This window comes from Bos javanicus, chromosome 15 (assembly GCF_032452875.1).
Source record: "Bos javanicus breed banteng chromosome 15, ARS-OSU_banteng_1.0, whole genome shotgun sequence".
Taxonomy (NCBI): Eukaryota; Metazoa; Chordata; class Mammalia; order Artiodactyla; family Bovidae; genus Bos; species Bos javanicus.
The window spans coordinates 20,368,498-20,393,117 of record NC_083882.1 but is presented as its reverse complement, the minus strand read 5'-3'; the positions used below and the strand labels follow the sequence as shown (position 1 = coordinate 20,393,117).

General features: G+C 37.8%; 1 protein-coding gene across 2 annotated transcripts in view; it reads left to right on the top strand.

Moving 5' to 3' along the window:
- RDX (radixin) overlaps nucleotides 1-24,620 on the top strand; it is a 106,792-nt gene that overhangs the window by 12,287 nt on the left and 69,885 nt on the right. Inside the window, exons 2-5 of one of the 2 annotated variants that reach the window (XM_061440237.1) lie at nucleotides 3,843-3,916; nucleotides 11,722-11,805; nucleotides 16,352-16,447; nucleotides 16,981-17,255. In XM_061440237.1, the coding sequence (XP_061296221.1) occupies nucleotides 3,905-3,916; nucleotides 11,722-11,805; nucleotides 16,352-16,447; nucleotides 16,981-17,255 (467 nt within the window). In that variant the 5' untranslated portion in view covers nucleotides 3,843-3,904. Of the gene's footprint in view, nucleotides 1-3,842; nucleotides 3,917-11,721; nucleotides 11,806-16,351; nucleotides 16,448-16,980; nucleotides 17,256-24,620 lie in introns of those variants that run through there. The other variant, XM_061440238.1, reaches the window with a different exon arrangement.

The following is a 24,620-nucleotide window of genomic DNA, read 5'->3' as shown; positions in this document are numbered from 1 at the left end:
TTTCCAGAATTTGAGAAAAGCACGAGTCTTCAGAAAAAGAAAGCTTACCAAATCCTCAGCAAGAGAAATAGAAGCAAATCTAAAGAATGTGCTCACACACACAATCTTAAAGGAAAGCAGAGAGAAAAAGCATACCTGGAATAGATTAAATTGACAGCAGACTTTTCATCAGTAACAGATGCCACGAGAAAACTAGTATTTTCCAAATACTGAGAGAATAATAGTTGATTTAGAATTTTATATGCTATTGAATTATTACTGAATGAAAAAAGGAAGTATTTATTACAAAGATAGAATAATTCTAAACCTTTACTCACCTAATAACAGCGTTGATTGCTTGCTAGGTTGCACAGTCGTGTTTGACTCTTTGCAACCTCATGGATTGTAGCCCGCCAGTCTCTCTGTCCATGGGATTCTCCAGACAGGAATACTGGAGTGGGTTGCCATGCCCTTCTCCAGGGGATCTTCACAACCCAGGGATCAAACCCAGGTCTCCTGCATTGCAGACAGTTTCATTATGTTCTGAGCCACCAGGGCTGCTGCTGCTAAGTCGCTTCAGTCGTGTCCGACTCTGTGCGACCCCATAGACAGCAGCCCACCAGGCTCCCCCGTCCCTGGAATTCTCCAGGCAAGAACACTGGAGTGGGTTGCCATTTCCTTCTCCAATACATGAGAGTGAAAAGTGAAAATGAAGTCGCCTAAAACCATATAAAAAATGAAATTAAAAAACTGGCAATTCATAAGAAGAAATTAACATCCACAGTCAGTTGAAAAAAGGTAATACATTTTTTTCTCATTTTAATCAGCTAAACTGAAGGGACTTCCTAAGTGGTGCTAGTGGTAAAGAACCCGCCTGCCAATGCAGGAGACTTAAGAGACACAGGTTTGATTTCTGAGTCGGGAAGATCCCCTGCAGAAGGAAATAGCAACCCACTCCAGTATTCTTGCCTGGAGAATCCTATGGACAGTTGGCGGGCTACAGTCCATAGGGTCGCAAACAGTCGGACATGACTAGAGTAGGACTTAGCATACAAACTAAACTGAAAGTAGAGAGACTGGAAACACAACATTAAATACTTGATCCGGCTGGATCTAACTTATCAAATGCAAACATACTTTATTTTCATTTATATCTGGAACAGTCAAAAAAGAAACTGACCAAGCACTAGATATAATGGAAATGAATTCTTTGACTGTAGTATATAATAAATGTAGAAATAAACGTAGACTCTGCCGCCAGGTCTCTAACCATTTTGTTTGAAAATTTAAAACTTAGTAGTGAGTAGAAATTATAATTGGACACTGAAGCACCTAGAGTTAAACAGTAATGACAGTGGTACAGAAAAATAGAAGAGTTTTAAATATAAGATATTTTTCCCCCTAGTTATCCCCCCCCGAAAGGAGATTTAGATTTGTTTTCGTAGGAACTCATTGCAAGATGTTTTGTCTTAAGCATGGGTGTACTGTTTAAGAAACTGACCTGAAATGCCTTTAGTACATATCAGTTTGGAAGGCTCATGGAGCTCATCTGATAAGTGATTTAAGTGTAAAAACGAGGCTGAGAAGTTTAGAGGAGAACTGGTTTTTAAAAAGTCATTTAAAAATAACACACCTAGAATATAAAGTCCTACTAAGGTTTTATATAAGTGAGTAGTTGTGGCTTAAGATAAAAATTTTAGTGATAGAATCAAAAAGTACTTTATGTAATCTGGAAAACACTGTAACTTCAAAAATTTGATAAAGATGCTCATGTTTTATGTTTGAGGAATTTAGATTATTTTACATAATCAGATAATTATTTTAAAATAGTCTCAGTGGCAAAATAGGGAGATCACTTTAAATTTGGAATATCCTTATAGTGGGATGTATTTAGTTTGTGACCTTAATGCAGAAAGAAATTTCTGCATTTCTCTTATATTAGAAAAAAGATTGGAAATTACTTAGGTAGACTTTCAGTTTCAGGGATTAGAAAATTAGCCACAGAGTCAAAGCCAACTACTGAGAAGAAAAGTGATGAGAAGTAGGACAGAAATTTAAATAAAGCAGAGAAATAAGCAGATTGATAAAACTGAAAGCTTGTTTTTAGACCAATAAATGAAGCAAACTCCTGGCAAGGTTAACTGATCAAAAAGGAAGACAAAATGGACAGTATTAGGAATGGAAAGGGGATCATCACTGTAGATGTAGTAGAGATATTAAAAAAACACAGGAAAGATATTATGAATATAGAAATATGTCACTAAGACTTGCAGAAAAAACAGATTTGACTATGGGGTGTAGAGGTTTAAGCTGTTTTATAGACATGCTGAATTTGAGGTGTCGTTTAGATGCTGAGCAAGCCAAGTTAGCTAAACAAGACTAGAGATACAAATTTGGGAGTTACTAACTTATAAATGGGTGTCCCTGGTGGCTCAGATGGTAAAGAATCTGCCTGCATTGCAGGAGATGGTGTAAAAGATTGGTTGAGCGGCTGTTTCAAGACCTGAGATGATCTGATAGTAGGGATTAAAAGGAGGATTTAGAAGTGGAAGCTAGGACTGAAGTACAGTAAAGTTCATGAAAGTAGGTGATCGTAGAGATGGAGTATCTGTCATTTTCTAGTTAAGAGTTAAGCAACAAGAGAGAGATGAGATAGTTCATGCTTCTCACTGAATTTCATACCCAATTGTATTAGGTGAGAAATTTCTCATGATGAAGTTCCCTCTGTAGGGAGGTTTATTAGCATGTGATCAGCTAAAATTTAGAGAAACGACCTTATTTTGATCCTTTGTTTTTATTTTAATTTGAAGAATTTTCGTTTTTATTAAAGTAGTATCTTAAAAGGGAGTTGATGCTTCTGACGTAGACTTCAGATGGGGGCGGGGAGGGCAAATATATTTTTTAAATTCAAAATTAATTGTATGTTTATCAGTAGTTCATAGTATGATGAATAAAAGTTCTTTACAGATATTACTTGTATATTGTGATTTTCAGGTAATTATATATTACTTAAAATAGGTTTTCAAATTGGAATGATAATCAGTTTTTTTCTGGACAGTTAAATGGTTAAGAATGTTAGATCTTTTGGTAGTTTTATAGGAGGAAAACCCAATTTTGTTAGATGTTTGTAAAAAAAATTTACCCTAAAATAGCATGTTTTCCCCGGATTAAGATTTAGATCTGTTGCCTTAGTGGGTGAAGGTATAATTTAACGTTGGTCTTAAGGACAGTTCTGTATTTTAGTGAGGGCCATTCGCTTGCTGGTGAGTAGCATGCCGGTTGCTAGTGTGGAGACTAAGGCTGTTTATATCCACCTTAGGTGAAAAAGTTACTCTTAACATATTTGTCTCTACTTGGACTTTTAAACTTTCAAGGAGGAAAAATAATTTTCTTTAAAAATTTATCTTTGTGTAGTTTACATTAATCAGTATTTCCTTTTTTTGTCTTTGACAGCGTGGAAGAAAGGTTGAAAAGTGTTCTGGAGTTGATTTCTTTAGACTCTGAATCAGTTCTCTGCTGTCCCTCTCTACCAGTCTGGGCACAGGGGAGAACTTGACTTGGAAAGAGAGAATTTGGGCTCTTAGTAATCTTTCCTTTTACTATGTGTTATCTGTAATTAAAAAAACATTTCGTTGATAATCAAGATGCTTTTATATTTTTATATAGTATGTTATTTGAGATGTGTGATATTTTAAATCACCAATTAAGTATTTTTAAAGCATGAGAAATAATAGAAGACATTGAAAATCAGAATAAAATGAGAACTTAATTGTTAACATTTTAAAATGTGAGTTTAAAATTGTATTTAATCTGTACATTATTATATAAAAAATTGATCGATTATGCTTTCTTTTCTTTAACAGACATACAAGAAAATTCATAAAAGTGAAGAATTTTCGAAGAGGGCGACAGAAAGAGAAGAAAAATGCCGAAACCAGTAGGTGTATTTTATTACTTTGACACTGCTTACTTAATGGCGTTAAGTTTCTTTTGGAACAAGGCAAAGTATTATGGTAGAGTTTTGGTGGGGGAAAAGGCACTGACATTACTGTTGTTTGTTTTAAATTTATGTGGCTGAAGTAATGTGTTATATGGGCCAGTGATAGAGGTTTAAGTATCATGTATGTATTAAGATTACCATAGGTTGTGGGGTCAGACTTAGTTCTTATCCTCACCCTGCCACTTAATCTGACTGACCTTTGTTAGATTCAGTCCTTCCTGGTCTTAATTTCTTCACATGTAAAATGGAGATGTAATTAGTTACAGGAGAGTCCGGTGAGGATTAGAAGATCCTGGTACATACACATTCAGTGCTCAGTAAAAAGTTACTTACTGTTAAAACAGGAGAACATGCTGAGAAGTCAGAAGGATTCGTGCAGAATTAATTTTCTTGTAATTCTAGCTTTGATACTAGTGATAACAGTGCTGATGTTATATATAGTTGTGAAAATGAAAAGTGTTAGTCACTCAGTTGTGTCTGACTCTTTACAACTCCAAGAACTGTAACCTGCCAAACTCTTCTGTCCATGGGATTCTCCAGGCAAGAATACTAGAGTGGGTAGTTATTTCCTTCTCCAGAGGATCTTCTAGACCCAGGGGTTAAACCCAGGTCTCTTGCATCCCAGGCAGATTCTTCACTGCCTGAGTCAGGGAAGCCCAAAGTCTTAGGTTTTTGATTTAAAGGCGTACATACAATAATTTTATTGTTTTATTATTATATAATTTGTGGCTGAGGTTTATTTTTTTATCCTAGGATCAGTGTTCCTTTTTTCATCTAACAAAATGTTTTTTTTCTTTTTTTAATGAACTTTTTGGCCAGTTATTTTTTTGAAGAAAATCATTGTTTTTTGGTTTTTTGAATTTTCTGGCATGAATGTCACTTTTGAATTACTTTTCAAGATTGAGCAGGTAAAAAGTGCATTGTTGGAAGGAGAGAAGAATAAAAAGATAAAAGGCATAATCAATAGAAAGCCAGGATTATGTTTTTCTCTATTTGCAGATGACATGATTATGTAAATAACCTGGAATTTACAAAACAGCTATTAGAACTAATAACAGAATTTAGCAAGATTGTTGGACATAAGGTTTTATTTTTTTAAAAATCAGTTTTATATACAAGCAGCAAAATTCAAAAAATGAAGTAAAAATTCCATTTGTAACAGCATCAAAAACATTAAATATTTAGGAATAAGTTTTTAGAAAGTGTTTAAAATCTCTACACTGAAAACCTTTAAGAAATTAAAAAGACCAAAGGATATAGAAAAATATACATTGGTCATAGATATGTCTAGAGAATACTATTAAAACAATTCTCTCCAAATGTATTGGTAGGTTGAATGTAATTCCAATCAGTTGAATCCCAGCAGTTGCATCCCTTTGGATAAAATTGGCTAGCTGATAATGTTTATGGAACTACCAAAACTTATGTGGAATATTTAAAGCAATTTAGAAGAAAAACAAGGGTAGAACAGTTAACACTCCTGGATTTCAACATTTATTTTCAAGAGACAAAAGTAAGACAGTGTGGTATTGAAAAATTAGATAATAGGATCAGTGGAACAAAAGTATACCTACACATACATTCTTACTAAATATTTTTAACAAGATGTCACACGATTCACTGGGGAAATTAAATTCTTTTCAAGAAATGATGTTGTAGCAAAGAGTTATCCATACAGAAGATTGTGAATGTTAACCCTTACATCACAATTTACAGACATCTAACTCTAAATGGATCATAAGCATAAATTAAAAGCCCCAAACTATAAAAGAAAATAGAACATTTCTACAGTTGTGAGGTAAGCAAAGATTCTTTGGTAATACACAAAAAGTTCATAGCATTTAAAAAAAAATTCATCAAAATTAAAAACTTCTGCTATTTGAAAAACACAGTAAGAAAATGAAAAGGCAAGGCAGAATGGGACAAAATAATTGTAGTATATTCTTTTAGAACTCTAATAAAGACAACCCAGTTTTTAAAAAGTGGGCCAAAACTTTGAGTAGATACTACACAAAAGAAACTTCACAAAAGAAGGTATATTAATAGCCAGTAAACACTTGAAAAGATCCTCAGGGAAAAATAAAGCTAGTGAGATACCACTTTATACTTACTAGAGGGGCTAAAATTAGACTGAAAAGACCATGTCTGTAAGGATGTGCATCAACTGGAACTCTGTTTCTGGTAGGAATGTGAAATTTACAGCTACTTTGGAAAACTGTTTGAATAAGTACAGGAGGCAGGGATCAAGACCATCCACAAGGAAAAGAAATGCAAAAAGGCAAAATGGTTGTCTGAGGAGGCCTTAACAAATAGCTCTGGATAGAAGAGAAGTGAAAGGCAAAGGGGAAATAGAAAGATATACCCATTTGAATGCACAGTTCCAAAGAATAGCGAGAAGAGATAAGAAAGCCTTCCTCAGTGATCAATGCAAAGAAATAGAGGAAAACAATAGAATGGGAAAGACTAGAGAGCTCTTCAAGAAAATTAGAGATACCAAGGGAACATTTCATGCAAAAATGGACTCAATAAAGGACAGAAATGGTATGGACCTAACAGAAGCAGAAGATATTAAGAAGAGGTGGCAAGAATATAGAGAAGAACTATACAAAAAAGATCTTCATGACCTAGCTAATCACAATGGTGTGATCACTCACCTAGAGCCAGACATCCTGGAATGTGAAGTCAAGTGGGCCTTAGGAAGCATCACTATAAATAAAGCTAGTGGAGGTGATGGAATTCCAGTTGAGCTATTTTAAATCCTAAAAGATGATGCTGTGAAAGTGCTGCACTCAATATGCCAGCAAATTTGGAAAACTCAGCAGTGGCTACAGGACTAGAAGAGGTTAGTTTTCATTCCAACCCCACAGAAAGGCAATGCCAAAGAATGCTCAAACTACTGCACAATTGTACTCATCTCTCACGCTAACAAAGTAATGCTCAAAATTCTCCAAGCCAGGCTTCAGCAGTACGTGAACTGTGAACTTCCAGATGTTCAAGCTGGATTTAGAAAAGGCAGAGGAACCAAAGATCAAATTGCCAACATTGGATCATAGAAAAAGCAAGAGAGTTCCAGAAAAATATCTACTTGTGCTTTATTGTGGAGAAGGCAATGGCACCTCACTCTGGTACTCTTGCCTGGGAAATCCCATGGACGGAGAAGCCTGGTAGGCTGTAGTCCATGGGGTCACGAAGAGTTGGACACGACTGAGCAACTTCACTTTCACTTTTCACTTTCATGTACTGGAGAAGGAAATGGCAAACCACTCCAGTATTCTTGCCTGGAGAATCCCAGGTACAGAGGAGCCTGGTGGGCTGCCATCTTTGGGGTCGCACAGAGTCGGACATGACTGATGTGACTTAGCAGCAGCAGCTGCTTTATTGACTATGCTAAAGCCTTTGACTGGGTGGACCACAACAAACTGGAAAATTCTGAAAGAAATGGGAATACCAGACCACCTGACCTGCTTGTTGAGAAATCTGTATGCAGGTCAGGAAGCAACAGTTAGAACTGGACATGGAACAACAGACTGGTTCCAAATAGGGAAAGGAGTATGTCAAGTCTGTATATTGTCACCCTGCTTATTTAACTTATATGCAGAGTACATCATGAGAAACACTGGGCTGGATGATACCACCTTTATGGTAGAAAGTGAAGAACTAATGAGCCTCTTGATGAAAGTGAAAGGAGAGTGAAAAAGTTGGCTTAAAACTCAACATTCAAAAAACTAAGATAATGGCATCTGGTCCCATCTCTTCATCCCAAATAGATGGAGGAAAATTGGAAATATTGACAGATTTTATTTTCTTAGGCTCCAAAATCACTGCAAATGGTGACTGCAGCCATGAAATTAAAAGATGCTTGCTCCTTGGAAGGAGTGAAAGTGAAAGTCGCTCAGTCATGTCCGACTGTTTGCGACCCCATGGACTTAGGCCACGGAATTCTCTAGGCCAGAATACTGGAATGGGCAGCTATGACAAATCTAGATAGTATGTTAAAAATCAAGGATATCACGTTGCTGACAAGGGTCTGTCTAGTCAAAAGCTGTGCTTTTTCCAGTAGTTATGTACAGATGTGAGAGTGGCACCATAAAGATGGCCAAGTACTGAAGAATTGATGCTTTTGAATTGTGGTGTTGGAGAAGACTCTCTTGAGAGTCCCTTTGACAGCAAGGAGGTCAAACCAGTCAATCCTAAAGGAAATCAACCCTGAGTATTCACTGGAAGACCTGACGCTAAAGCTCCAGTACTTCAGCCACCTGATGCAAGGAGCTGACTTCGTTGGAAAAGACCCTGATGCTGGGAGAGATTCAGGGCAGGAGAAGGGGACGACAAAGGGATGAGATGGATGGATGGCATTACCAGCTTAATTGTGGTGAGCAAACTCCAGGAGATAGTGAAGGACAGGGAATCCTGGCGTGCTGCAATCCATGGTGTTTCACAACTTAGCGACTGAACAAGAACGGAATTACTCTTAGAATCAAATGAAACAGCTCTGACGTTAGCCTTCTGGGCCTTTTTTAAACAAACATGTAAGTAGACTTTTCTGAAAAGCCTACTTGATGTTTTTTATGTTAACATCTGATAGGTTTTTTCTTGTTATATTTAAGTTAATATCTTAACATTTTCTCAGTTTTTCTAATGTGAATATGGGTAGAGAACTCACATATAAAAGCTTTTTGGGAAGAGCATAAGGAGATCCTGAGACTTTGAAATGGGAGAAATTCTAACCTAGGGCATTATTATTGTCTTTTTAGTTAAAGGTAATTTACTGTTCAGAGAAGCTTGGCGGGCTACAGTCCATGGGGTTGCAGAGTTGGTGAGATTAATTCAGATCCACCCACAATAATTTTACTATCTTAAGATCAACTGATTAGTAACCTTAAGTACATCTTCAAGATCTCTTTTATCATGTAATATTAATGTAATCATGGGAGTAAGTTGTAGGGGTTGGGGGAAGTCATGAGGGCCGTCTTACAATTATGCATATACACATAAGAAAATGTTCCAACTTCATTAGGAATCAAGAATCTGTGTATTAATAACATACTGAGATATCAGTTTATACCTACTAGATTGTTAAACATTAGCAAATCTGATGTCTACTAGTGAACATACAAAGCAGCAGCAATTCTTATTCACTGTTGGTGGGAGTGTAAATTGATGCTGTCATGTTAGAAGAAAATTCAGCATTACATTGTGAAGTTGAAGGTGTGTACTTGGTCACCCAGGGATTCTCCTGAGTTATACTTCTAGAGGAACTCAGACACTTGTAGTAGGAGACATGTACAAGAATGCTCACAGCAGTTTTGTTCTTAAAAACCAAAAAATTGGAAACAATTTAATGTCAATTGATAGGAAAATGATAAATGAATTACCCTCTAGTCACATAAAGATGAGTGAATTGCAACTACTAACAAAAACACCAATGAATCTTAGAAATATAACTGAAAAGGCAAATTATAGTTTAGCAAAATTTTTGTTTAAACCTTTTATTGAATTAGAATATACAAAAAAAATAGAATATGCATATGCAAAAGAATATATATGCTGGATGCATTTTCATAAAGTAAATACATATTGTAATCGTTGTCCACATCAAGGAAGACTTTATTAGCAAGTACTATACAATTTTAGAAAGATCCCCTGGAGAAGGAACAGACAACCTGCTCAAGTATTCTTACCTGGAAAATTCCATGGACAGAGGAGGCAGGCAGACCACATATAGTCCATGGGGTCACAAGAGTCAGACATGACTTAGCAACTGAACAACAACAAAACAGCTAAAAATCAAAAACTAAATAATATTTTACCATAGATACCTACATTTGTGATAGAACTATTGTTTTTTTAAAAAAACTAAGAGGATCACAAACAGAAAATTTAGGTTAGTGCTTACTTCTGGGGATTGGAACCCACTCCAGTGTTCTTGCCTGGAGAATCCCATGGACAGAGAAGCCTGGTAGGCTGCAGTCCATGGGGTCGCACAGAGTTGGACATGAATGAAGCAACTTGGCAGCAGCAGCAGTGGGGATTGGGGTTCCAGAAATTCACAAAGAAGAAATACACTGGTGACACTGCTTTGTCATTTCTAGTTTTAAAGTTGAATGGTAGATTTATGGGTAAAGGAAAACACTTTGGTAATTCAAAATGTTCTGATACCCAATGGGTGGGTTTTCCATACCAGTCAGTTCCCGAGTTCTGTGTGGATACCAGGTGTGTGTCCTGCAGTTTAATTTATTCTGACACAGCTATCCAGAGTTAACGCAAACCCCAGAGATTAAGGGCCCAGACCACTAGACTGCTGAAGCTAATCACAGGTAATGCGTGTGACTGTCTCTCCTGCCTAACTTGCCTAAGGTTTGGAGATACCCACAATCCCTTCTTCAGGTTCTGTAATATGCTATAACAGCTCACAGAACTCAGGGAAGCACTTCACTGCTGTTAATGACTGGTTAATGTAAAGGGAACTATAAAGAACATGGATGTAGAGGATAAGGTCCAGAAGGGTCCTGAATGAAGTAGCTTCTTTCTGTCTTTGTGGAGTTTGCGATGCACCACCCTGTCAGCAAGTGGGTGCATTCTGAACCCCTTTGTTTAGGGTTTTATGGAGTTCCATTTCAGAGGCATGATTGATTAAATCATTGGACCTTGGAGATCAGCTCTCTTTCCTTCTCGTTCACTCTCCTGGGTAGTTGGGATGGGTGGCTCAAAGGTTTACTCCTCTAATGGCATGATTGGTTTCTCTGGGTACTGGCCCCCATTCTGAAGCTATTAGGGTCCATCTAGAGTTACCCATTAGCATAAACTCTGGTATGATCGAAAGGAGCTTGTTGTGAATAACAGAAAATCTTCTCACATCTATCACTCAGCGAATTTAAAGGATTTTAGGAGCTCTGCTGGGAACCAGGATAAAGACCAAATATCATTGTCTATATATGTTACATACATTTTATGTGTATTAATATTTCCGAAAAGATTATTATAAAGAAGGAGCTCTAAAAGGTATTTTTGATTGGAGAAAGTATTTCAGATAAAAGTACATGTGCAGAGGTACATGTGGTTTTTAGAATGAGTTAAAGATAAGGGGAAATAAGTCTGATGTAGAGTTCTAATAGTGTGAGTTAAAAGATAGGTTTTTACTATGTCATGGTGGATTCTAGGTGAAGATGCTATTCTGGAATAAAAATTACTTTGGTTAAGGCATGTTACATTTTTGGTGAGATACCTACCTAGGAAGTTATTTACACATAAAAATCAGAATTTGAAAAAGTCTAGCAAGTAAAAGGCAATAGATGAATGCTTTTTATAAAGTAAAGAATACATTTACAGTATAAAAACAATATTTGATTTTTGTGTCAAAAGAAATATGGAATAGTGAATGACATTCAAAGAATTTGGAGTTGTACCTCAGTTAAATACCTGCCCTGCTTTTTAATATGTGTGTGTTCTTGGGCAAGTGACAGAGAGTTTTCTATATACATGAATACTTCTGTGGAAATGCATATATCTCCTGGTATTGTTGCAGAGGCTAAATAAAAATGTGAAAAGCACCAGACCTGGCACCTAATGTATGTTAAGTATTCAATAAATCAAAAATATAAATAAATCAAACTATCACTTTAATAAAGAAAATATTAGGTACATTGAGTTGTTTTTTAATTGCTTAAATATTTTCTCATGCCTGACATTATACTTAAGTATTTTCTTTTTTCTGCTGATTATACCTTTTGTTTTCATTGCAGATCAATGTAAGAGTAACAACGATGGATGCCGAGCTGGAATTTGCCATTCAGCCCAATACAACTGGCAAACAGCTTTTTGACCAGGTATCATTCACTACATGAAGTATGCAATTTTGACACCATAGTGTGCATGCTATTGCATACTTTTTCTGTTTTTCTATACCTTTACTTAAAATGCTACAATGTAGCATTTGAAATTTTTCACAGTACTTGTTCAGATATTTTGAACAACTGTAGGGATAGTCTTTCTCATTCCTAGATTTGAGAGATGGGACTTTTAAAAAATAATTATTAGCAGGTGTTTATTAAACATCTGATATGAAAATCATTGTAATAAGGACTAAAAGGAATTCAGTGATATTCTCCATAGTCCATGAGTGGAATAGGTGTTGATCCTAGACAGGGGACATAAACGAGCAATGGGCTTGTGTACCCAATGCACAGAAAGTCAGACTCTTAACACCGAGAGTTTACAGTGGAATAAGGGTTTATTGTAAGGCACCAAGCAAGGGAGTGGGAGACAAGTCTCAGATCCAGTTCAACTTGGTATTTGAGTTAGAGGTTTTTTACAGAAGGGAAAGAACAGAGAAGCTGGGGTTAATCATCATGTGATATTTCTGTGACATTTCTTAATTGTAGTTTTGGTTTGGTTAGTCAGGATATCTCTGGTTTTGTTACCTGAGGGTCTCTTAGCTTATCTCGCCCTGGAGAAGTAACCTGTGTGTTAATGATGATATATGATGATACAAGGGCAGTTTTACTACATTATTGATATTATCAACAATGGCAGCAGTTCTGGCCATCTGACTCTGGTTGATTAGTGTTCAGTTAGCACAGGATTAAGGTCAGAGGGGACAAGAATGGGAGTAAAGTTGGATAGAGAGATTAATCATAAACTCGGCAGGGGAACTTGGGTTTCAAAGAGATGGCAGGAGCAAAGGCATAAGCTATAAATAGGGCCGTGATAGCAGTTTGATGTCGTAGGCTCATAATATGCTAGCCTGGAGTTAGAACATGGATGTCATGTTAAAGAACTTGAACTATTGATTTTATCTTTTTTATCACTCTTGAGTGCACACTTGAGCCACCCTGGGGAGCTTTAAAGAGAAAAATAAAGCAGTGCCTGGAAACCACCTCTAGAGATTCTGTTTGATTGTCTGGGACCTACTCTAAACTATTAGTACTTTTATTGAGGCTCCCCAGGTAATGCTGTATATAATGATTTAAGTAGTCAAGTTTTATTGAGAAAAGGAGGAAAGAGATTGGTGACTAGGGGTCAAGTGTTTAAGAAGTGAATTGATTGCAGAAAGGAGGAGGTAGCTTTTACATGAACTTTTACAAGAACTTTTACATGAACTTAGGATCAGGAGAGCAGTAGTCTGTGGTCATGCTAACTATTGACCTTAGAAAATGGGAGAGTTCCTGGTATTACAGCAATGAATAACATACTAATTACCTACTGATCCCGAATAATGATGACATAAAAATTCAAAACTCCTGGGAAGTTGTTTCTTCCCTTGACTAGGTAATAAACTTAATCTACTAATTAGATAATTAATGAACTTGAACGGCCAGATAAAATCTTTTTGGAGATGAAAGGATTTTTTTTGTTGTGAGTGAGCAATTTTTTAAGGCAACATTGTAAGCAATTGCATGCAATTTACATTATAGATATTTTACTTTTGTGAACTAATACTTCTGTTGATTCTTCTAGGTCTCATGTTTGTAAGTACATAAGCTGTCTTGAATAAAAATGTGGATGGAGTTAGCATTTACTGTACTCATAGCAAATTGAAATGTTATTTATAGTGAGCAAAATGTTTTGTGTTAGTCAAAAACAAATTAGCACATGGGCCTTTTTGGTATTGCATAGTGAGAAATAAAATATTTGTTTTTTTCCTAAGCAGAATTGCTTTAGTTTAGATACCAGGGAAAAGGAAACTACATGTTTTATGATGCAGTAATGTATAGTAGTTGAAAAACGTGGGCTCTGGAACCACACTGCTAGAGGTAGAGTACCAGATGTTGCTGTTTGACTTCATACATATTACTTTCTTTGTCTCATTTTTCTCATTTATACAAATGAGGATGGTGGTAACATTATTCCTTCAGAAGGTTTTTGTCAGAATTAATTGAGACTTCATGTAAACTGTGTATAACAGTGTTTGATACACAAACACACACACATACACACATTTCATATTGTAAATGAAAAGATCTAAGTTAAAGAGCATTGCTATCTGTTACGGCCTTTCTCAGCAGTTACTTCTTGTAGTCCCTGTTCTGTATCTTGGCAACTTGAGCCCAAATTCCAGATCCAAATCTTGTGTTACCTTGGGTGAAGCTGAGTATATGGGTGAGCTGGCTGTCAGGTCAAGGTCAGTAGGTTCAGGGTCAGACCAGCAGGCCTAGGGGCAGGAGTTCTATCAGATGAATCCACCTGTAGCAAACCCTCACTTCTGATTAGGATGTCAGCTTGAAGCCATCTGCCATGTGGAGAGGCTCTGGTTGAGTTTGTGAGGTCCTTTGGTTTGCTACCTGCTGACTTTCTTCACTGGCCCCCTCTTCTAGCTTCTGCATGTGGGACTATAATAGTACTACCCCCAGGAATACTCAGCATCATCTGTTATAGTGCAAGAAAAAAATACTAAAATGTTTGTTTGTATTTTTATCTTGCTTTTAATTTTTTAGGATGGGCTTTCTGATATATTAATGTGATAGCATATGTATAACTTACAAATAAATATACATATATTATAGTTATGTGCTAAATATACATATATTATAGTTATGTGCCCAAGTATGCTTTTACTTGTAGATGCATGATTTAAAGTTTCCTACAAGACTTTCAGAAATAGGAAAAGATGGAGCTTGTTAAAGGAATTTCCCAGCTGTGGTCTCTTACTTTTCTGGTGTGTGTTGTGACAGTCTGAATTTAAGAGGCTGTCCCTTGTGCTCCTCTGGCAGATCCCTTTTGTACTTAGCAGTGTTGTGACTCACAGAAAGCCTGGAGACAAAACTGAGGCTTGCTGCTTTGGTGCTGCTCTTGACATTTCTTGTTCCTGCCACTCTGAGCTGAAATGTTTTCTGTGGCTGTGTTGGGACAACCTATCTTTTGCCAAAGTTAAATTATCTGGGATCTCCTTTGTCCACGTTCAAGTTTTGGTTGTTTGGCATTGATCAGCTTTTGCTGTCACTGTGGATATTTATATCCCATATCATTCAGACAATTCTCTCTCTTTTTTTTTAAAGTGGTAACCTTTCCTTGCACAGCTAAATTTTTTTTTTCCACAGCTAAAATTTTTTTCTTATTTTTAATTTTCGTGTCATTTCAGTGAAATTTTTTCAAGAGGGAAAGTAAACTGAAGGGTTCCATTTACATCTTGAAACCAAAAGCCTGGCATGTTTTTAGATTTTTATTTTAAAAGAAATATTTGTTTTAAACCAAGAATGTTTACTAAAGAACTAATGTTGAATCTTTTTGTAAAGCTTTTAAAGTCCTAATAAACTCTCACCTCCCTCATTTTAAATTCAGATTTAAAATATGCTTTTGTTGGCATAATCCTGAGTGTGAGTTAATAATCCTAGCTTACCACTTTCAGTTCAGTTCAGTCCAGTCGCTCAGTCATGTCCGACTCTTTGCGACCCCATGAATTGCAGCACGCCAGGCCTCCCTGTCCATCACCAACTCCTGGAGTTCACTCAGACTCATGTATTCTTGAGTACCTACCACAAGCTAGTCATTCTTGGAAATGACATGAATATTAAGATGAATAAGGCAGTAATCTTTGTCCTTAGTTTTAAACAGCCAAGGAAGGTAAATAGATACTGTACTAATAATAATTAATTATGATAAAATAAGTGTTTAAGCAGCAGTATAAATAAAGTACTGTGGAGTTACTAAGGACCAAGTGATTAATTTTGTCTAGATGATAGGAAAGCTTCATTCACAGAAGCGTGTTAGTTGAGCTGGGCCTTGAGAAATACATTATTTAACAGGTGGTAAAAGTACAGGAGAAAAGCAAAGAAAAATAAAAGTACAGAAGAAACATTCTAGGGAGGGGAAGAAGCATGAGCAAAGGTATAGAAGGGTAAAATTTATGGCATGTTCCAAGAATGGTTTCTTGCTCAGTGAGAGTAGAACATAGAATGTATGATGCTGAGTGAAGGTAGGTAGGAATGGAGGTGAAAGCAGCAGCTGGATAGCCTGAGGCATGGCAGTTACATGTCCTCAGAGAGTCTTATTACCAAATGATACTATTTGTTTGGGCTACTTGATAGTATAGTTTGGGTTAGGGGCAGTGATAAATTGAAATAGAAAAGTGGGATTAGGATAGCTCTGTATCTTTTCCCCAGATTCTTCTATCTGTTAGGGTCATGTTGGCAGATGAGAAGGAAAAGGGCATACAGAAGAGTGGATCAGATAAGATTGAAATGACATGAAATTTAATAAAACCTGAACTTAAATTTTTAGGAATATTCCTTTAATTAGTATGTTAAATTTAGGAAAGATCTTTACTATAGCAAAGGAATAAACCTATAATTTCCATGTGGTTTTGTTCTTCCTTTGAAGTATAGTGCCTTCTGATTACAATGTGAGTGCTGAACTGAAATAAACTTTTTTTTTAAGGTGGTGAAAACAGTTGGTTTGCGTGAGGTCTGGTTTTTTGGGCTGCAGTACGTGGACAGCAAGGGCTATTCTACATGGCTTAAACTAAATAAGAAGGTAAAGTGTGTATGATAACATGTCTAGCTAATAATTAAGTTGCTTTGAAGTTAATTTTGATCATGTTAAATCAGTCAGACTGAGCCAGAAAAACTCAGAGTCTAAATGATTTTAAACCTCTTTTTATAGTTATCTCTGTGAATCATTAAAGGTGTCATGTCTTTTAATTTACTAAGGTACCATCTTAGTATCATCTTCAAAAAAAGAAATGTTCATTTGTTTCCTATTTGAAAACTCAGCAGTAAGAAATACTATAAGGTATTGCTAATTATTTTGATCTTAATTTAAACATCTTCAGGATAAGTTGCTCTGGAGAAATTTCAATTAGGTTATTAATTAGGATCTGTGAGTTATCAGTCACATTCATAAGCATGGAATCTTTTTCTCACATTTATTATAGGTTTAAAATCTTAATAGATTTAGAATCTTATGTTTTATATCCTATTTTGTACCAAAAGAGGATATTATGTGACTATGGTCAGTTACTATGAACCTAAGATTTTTATTGACTATACTTGAAATTACTATTACAGGTGACACAGCAAGATGTTAAAAAAGAGAATCCTTTGCAATTCAAATTTAGAGCTAAATTCTTTCCTGAAGATGTTTCTGAGGAGTTAATTCAAGAAATAACCCAGAGACTTTTTTTCTTGCAAGTTAAAGAAGCTATATTAAATGATGAGATATATTGTCCACCAGAAACTGCAGTTCTTTTGGCTTCCTATGCTGTCCAAGCCAAGTATGGAGATTATAATAAAGAGATTCATAAACCAGGCTACCTGGCTAATGATAGGCTTCTCCCCCAGCGGTAAGTGAAGCATGCTTTTACGCTATAGTCTCTGAAAAATCATGTTTTAGAAGTTTGTAAATGGTTGTGTTTTTTATTTTTTTAGATTTTTAAGTTGCCAGTTGGGTTAGAGTATACTTTTTAAAAGTTATGACCCAGAAGCTACATAGATTTATGTACTGTGTAATTACTTAAACATTTTGTCTCTTCTCATTCTCACAGATAAGCAGTAAGTGGAGGCAGTGATAATTTGGGCTTGAGGAGGCATGACTGTTGCTGCTTATTAGTAAAAATTCTCATGCAGGTAGACCATTGCTTAATAAGTGTTTTTGAAAATAAGTTCCAGGCTACATTTCCTCCATAGAATTAAAATTAAATTTCTGACATTCCGAAAGACTTTTTAAACCTGGTTATTGGACTCTTGGTCTAGTGCTCTGTTCTCATCTGCAGCATACTACTGCCTGTTCTGAACTTGGGTCTGTTCCCCAGATGCAGGAAAGCCAATCTACTGACACCTGTTTGTGGTAAAGGAAAGTACACCATTTATTGCAGGGTACCAAACAAGGGAGTGAGAGGCAAGTCTCAGATCCACTCCCACCTGATCTTTGAGTTAGGTGCTTATTAAAGGGAAAGAACAAAGAGGCTAGAATTAATCATTGTTTTGTGACAGCTTGGGAGTCAGAAGTCTGTGGTTTAAGATTCTCTGGCTAGGTGGCCCATGACTTGGGGGTCTGCCAAGTAACCTGAGTTTGTACATTAATGCTGATATCTATAGTAGCAGTTTTAGTATGGTAACGTTAATAGTGATATTGACAACAGCAGCTTTAGTCATCTGGCTGTTGGTTGATTAGTGTTCAGTTAGCACAGGATTGAAGTCAGAGGGGACAAGGAAAGGCAAAAAAGCTTTGCATATAGAGATTAATAAAAAACTCAGAGAATTTGGTTTAGGCAGACTTGGTTTCAGTATAACAGTTATTTTAAAGTAGCATGCTGCAGGAAAGCGTCATTAGCAGGCCTTGATTTTAAATGCTGATTCTACCCTTTGCTAATTATGTGGCCTCAGGTATATAACCTACACTCTCTGAGCCTTAATGTCTCACTCTGCACAATGAGGGTAACAGTTTTGCTCTGTCAGCCTTATGTTTATAATTACAGTTCATGAACTGTGTGCTTTACAGTTTTAATTGTAAAGTGTGATACAACTGTTAGTTGGTAGTATTATTTATAAAATTTAGAAATTACATCAAATATTACTTTTAAACATTTCAGTTCTTAATGGTAGTAGTATATATGACTCTGATATTAGAATGTAGATAGGGATTTTTCTTTAGAATCCAGAGAAATTATTACTATTTGCACAGATTCCTGAATTTTAAAACTTCTATTTAAAGGCAAAACTGCATATTATTAACCTAAAATTTAAGTTCTCTATTACTTCCTCATAATATTTAAGCTCTTAAGTGTAATTTCTTTTTTGTAGGTACTAAATGTGAAGAAATCAAAACTACTTTATGTCTACTTTTATTATTAAATTCCTTTGGTTGTAGCATTAACAATTTTGGTTAGTAAATTATATTCTGTTGCCGTATGCTTTATAGGTACCATTAAGTACAGTAGGTTTAGTAATTGATCATTAAATGTTATGTACTGTTCTGCTCTTTAATATTATAACAGTAATAGTTATAATAGTATATAGTATTCACTGAAAGAATCAGGAGTATGAGATACTTGTTAGTCTGTTTATAATTATTGGTCCAACCCAAAATTCAGTGTCTCGGATTTTTTAAGCATTGAATTGAGTAATTGATTACTAGTGTAGTAGAATGGTGATGGCACACCACTCCAGTACTCTTGCCTGGAAAATCCCATGGACGGAGGAACCTGGTAGGCTGCAGTCCATGGGGTCGCTGGGGGTTGGACATGACTGAGCGACTTCACTTTCACTTTTCACTTTCATGCATTGGAGAAGGAAATGGCAATCCATGCCAGTGTTCTTGCCTGGAGAATCCCAGGGACGGGGAGCCTGGTGGGCTGCTGTCTATGGGGTCGCACAGAGTCGGACACAACTGAAGTGACTTAGCAGCAGCAGCAGAATTGCATTTCAGATGTGTTTTTTTTTTTTAATTTAAAAAATTATTTATTTTTTTTAAACTTTCTGTTTTGTATCAGAGTATAGCAGGTTAACAATATAGTGATAGTTTCAAGTGAACAAAGAAGGGACTCAGCCATACATATACATGTATCCATTCTCCCCAAACTCCCCTCCCATCCAGGCTGCCATGCTACATTGAGCAGAGAATCCCTGTACTATACAGTAGGTTCTTGTTGGTTATCCATTTAAATACAGCAGTGTATACATGTCCATGCCAAACTCCCTAACTGTCCCTTCCTCCCAGCAACCATAAGTTTGTTCTCTAGGTCTGTGAGACCTAGAGAAACCCAGTCTATTTAGGAAGAAGAAAGATAGCACGTGCTGCTCAAGATTTGGTTTTTAACTTTGAAGGTCCAGTCAGGTGTCCTTCAAGTTGTTAGTCTCAGGAGAATTCATTCAGGTTATCTAAGTTTAAAAGAAATCCATAATGTCAGAATATTAAGCTTTTAGTTTAGAATGGAGGATATACTTTTTAGTCATTGATTTTATTCCATGTATGAAAGTGAAAGTTGCTCAGTCATGTCTGACTCTTTGCGACCCCATGGACTCTCCATGTAATTCTCCAGGCCAGAATACTGGAGTGGGTATCCTATCCCTTCTTCCCGACCTAGGGATCAAACCGGGGTCTCCTGCGTTTTAGGTGGATTTTTACCAACTGAGCTGTGAGGGAAGCCAGATTCCATGTATAGTATATAACACACTTTTATCACTTAAGTGCCTGGGGGAAAGTTAGTAATCAGGTTATTTGGTGAACCTAAATCAGATACCTTAATTTAATAATTTTGATGGATATTTATAATCCTTGTATTGAAAAACCCAGGTAAACAATCTGGTCTCCCACAGTAGAGTTTAGCAGTCTGCTGATAGGAATAGTCAGTCCCACCAGATACTATCCCTCTCTTTTGAAAAGAGCTAGATATGCATGTTTTTCTGTACCAGGTTTCTGACTTGGGTATCTGGGTGGTTTGCAATAGCTTTTCAAGGTGAGAAGGAACCCATTTCAGAGAAGGAAAATGTCAGTTTTGAACCTATTGACATCTCCAGTGTAAGAGCAGTTTTAGTAGAGTGTTGGGGGTTGAAGCCAGATTGTGGTAGAGTGGGGGCAGTGATGTGAGGTGCAGCAATAAAGGACAGTAAATACAAACAGTTCCCGAAAGAAATTTGGCTGTGATAAAAAAACTAAGAGGAGGGAAGCATGGGTTTAAAGTGTTCTTTAAAAGATGGAAAATAATTGATTCCTTTATTCCCTCTACAAATTTTTGCCTCTTCTGTTTTGGCACTGGGCATAATTGGTGAGGAACATGGATGTGATTGTTGCGTGCTTCACGCAAATAAGTATACTGCCGTGCCTCTCTTTTTTGTGCTTTGTTTTATTGTGTACTGTAGGTACTGTGTTTTTAACAAATTGAAGGTTTGTGGCAGCTAGCATCAAGCAAGTCTGTTAGCACTATTTTTTTTCAACAGCTTTAGCTCACTTCATGTATCTCTATCAGGTTGAGGCTTCTTGCAATATTTCAAACCCTCCAGTAGCAAAATGATTATGACATTCTGAAGGCTCAGAGGGTGGTTACCTTTTTTTTTTTTTAAACAATAAAGTATTTTTAAGTTTTAGTATATACATTGTTTCTATGGAGAGAATGCTGTTGCACACTTCATACAGTATAGTACAACCATAACCTCTGTATACACTAGAAAACTGAAAATTTTGTGTAACTTGCTTTGTTGAGGTGGTCTGAAAATGAACCGAAAATGTCTCTGAGATGTGCGTGTATCTGGTAATATAGATAGGCAGGGATGATAAATGATGAAGTAAGAAAATATTTCCTGAGAAAATAGACAAATAAGTCATTTAAAGGGATTTCCAGGTGGCACAATGGTAAAGAATATCCACCTGCTAATGCAAAAGACACAAGAGACATAGGTTCCACCCCTGGGTCAGGAAGATCCCCTGGAGAAGGAAATGGCAACCCACTCCTGTTTTCTTGCCTGGGAAATCCCATGGACAGAGGAGCCTGGGGGGCTACAGTCATGGGATCGCAGACTGGGATGTCTTAGCATGTGTGCATGCACATACATGCACAAGTCGTTTAAATCAAATAGATTTAAAGCCAAGGTGAAACATTAGCCTTATCATGAAGAAAAGACTCCCTTTTTTTCTGGACAGAAGATTTAGCTTCCCCACCCACCCCTCAGTAATTGTTTTTTTTTTTTTCTTTAAAATTTTTTTTCAAGTTTTTTATTTTAATTCTTGGCTGTACTGAGTCTTCCTTACTGTGCACAGGCTTTCTCTAGTTGTGGCACGTGGGGGCTACTCTCCAGGTGTGGTGCCTGGGTTTCTTATCGAGGTGGCTTCTCTTGTTGCAGAGGATGGGCTCCAGGGCATGTGGACTCAGTAGTTGCAGGCTCTAGAGTCATTTAGAGTCAGTTTTTTGGCAGGGGTGAGATTTAATAACCACTTTATTCCATGCACTAGGGACTCTGGAAGGGACTGGGGCTGGGCTGAGATCAGAGAAGGTACAATCCTAGAGGAAGGAGGGCAAAGAGAAGGACAGAAACCAGGGAAATATGTATTATATAGATGCTCTAATTTTATAGACCACATCTCACCCGCATGTGACCACTGCCCTTCCCAGCACCTCTTCACCCAGATGCTGGGTCACCCTCAGGCTAGAGTCTCTTCCCCAGCCCCCACCCACCCCCCAAAGCTCAGGGCCAAGGTCTCCAGAAAGCTCATGGCGGGGCCCTGGGGCCCTGTCTTGTCTTTGAGGCCTGAGACGCCAGCGGCAGCAGTCTGGTGAGGGGACCTGGCTCTCCAGAATGCCCGGCTCTGGGGGCAGGGTCCAGCCCACATGCAATATGGCCGGGTTGAGGAGGCCTTAGTGCACCGGGTGCGGTGGTGAGCGCTGGACCAGGCGCTGGGGGTGCCGAGTCCAGCAGGAGGCACGGTGCTTGGGGCCTTGACCAACGAGTTTCGGCCAGGGCAGCCTGGGGCGCAGAGAACTCTGCAGCGCAGGGGAGAGCTGGGTGCCGGTGGCCGGCGGCCAGGATGGCGGTGTGCGCAAAGGCCCCCAGGCAAAGCAGGCACTTGGCGGAATCCGGACAAGTGGCCCCTGACTAGCAGCACCTCAGCTTCCTGGACTGGGGACAGGGAACCCTGGGGGCTCTACCCGGCTTCCACTGCCTCAGATAGCCCACAGTGAGCTCCACTAGGGCTCAGTAGTTGTGGCCCACCGGCTTAGTTGGCCTCACAGCATGTAGGATCTTCTCCGCCCAAGAATCAAACCTGTGTCCCCTGCTTTGACAGGGGGATTCTTAACCACTGGACAGTGAGGGAAGTTCTCTTTTTTTTAATTTAATTTTTATTTTATATTGGGATATTTGATTTACAGTGTGTTACTTTCAGTGTACAGCAGAGTGGTTCAGTTATACATAAAATATGTCTATTCTTTTCCATATTCTTTTCCAAAATGGGAATTTTTAGATACCTGCAAACCAGTTATGCAGATTAATAATACATTATATAAAATGGAAATGAAGGAGATTTGAGATGCTTAATATAAAAAACCAGAACATAAATCTTCAGATCAGTTCAGTTGCTCAGTCGTGTCCGACTTTTTGTGACCCCATGAATCACATCATGCCAGGCCTCCCTGTCCATCACCAACTCTCAGAGTTCACTCAAACTCATGTCCATCGAGTCGGTGGTGCCATCCAGCCATCTCTTCCTCCGTCGTCCCCTTCTCCTCCTGCCCCCAACCCCTCCCAGCATCAGAGTCTTTTCCAGTGAGTCAACTCTTCGCATGAGGTGGCCAAAGTATTGGGAGTTTCAGCTTCAGTATCAGTCCTGCCAGGACTGATCTCCTTCAGGATGGACTGGTTGGATGTCCTTGCAGTCCAAGGGACTCTCAAGAGTCTTCTCCAACACCACAGTTCAAAAGCATCAATTCTTCGGCACTCAGCTTTCTTCACAGTCCAAAAACAATACCCAGTTGTGGATGTGACTGGTGATAGAAGCAAGGTCCAATACTGTAAAGAGCAATATTGCATAGAAACTGGAATGTCAGGTCCATGAATCAAGGCAAATTGGAAGTGGTCAAACAGGAGACGGCAAGAGTAAATGTCGACATTCTAGAAATCAGCAAACTAAAATGGACTGGAATGGGTGAACTTAACTCAGCTGACCATTATATCTACCACTGTGGGCAGAAATCCCTCAGAAGAAATGGAGTAGCCATCATGGTCAACAAAAGAGTCCAAAATGCAGTACTTGGATGCAGTCTCAAAAACGACAGAATGATCTCTGTTTGTTTCCAAGGCAAACCATTCAATATCACAGTGATCCAAGCCTATGCCCCAACCAGTAAAGCTGAAGAAGCTGAAGTTGAATGGTTCTATGAAGACCTACAAGACCTTTTAGAACTAATACCCAAAAAAGATGTCCTTTTCATTATAGGGGACTGGAATGCAAAAGTACGAAGTCAAGAAACACCTGGAGTAACAGGCAAATTTGGCCTTGGAGTACGGAATGAAGCAGAGCAAAAAGGCTAATAGAGTTTTGCCAAGAGAACGCACTGGTCATAGCAAACACCCTGTTCCAGCAACACAAGAGAAGACTCTACACATGGACATCACCAGATGGTCAACACCAAAATCAGATTGATTATATTCTTTATAGCCAAAGATGGAGAAGCTCTATACAGTCGACAAAAACAAGACTGGGAGCTGACTGTGGCTCAGATCACGGACTCCTTATTGCCAAATTCAGACTTAAATTGAAGAAAGTGGGGAAAACCACTAGACCATTCAGGTATGACCTAAATCAAATCCCTTATGATTATACAGTGGAAGTGAGAAATAGATTTAAGGGGCTAGATCTGATAGATAGAGTGCCGGATGAACTATGGACAGAGGTTCATGACGTTGTACAGGAGACAAGGATCAAGACCATCCCCATGGAAAAGAAATGCAAAAAAGCAAAATGGCTGTCTGAGGAGGGCTTACAAATAGCTGTGAAAAGAAGAGAAGTGAAAAGCAAAGGAGAAAAGGAATGACATAAGCATCTGAATGCAGAGTTCCAAAGAATAGCAAGGAGAAATGAGAAAGCCTTTGTCAGCGATCAATGCAAAGAAATAGAAGAAAACAACAGAATGGGAAAGACTAGAGATCTCTTCAAGAAAATTAGAGATACCAAGGGAACATAAATCTTAGTGGCATTCAGTTTAATTAACTTGTGC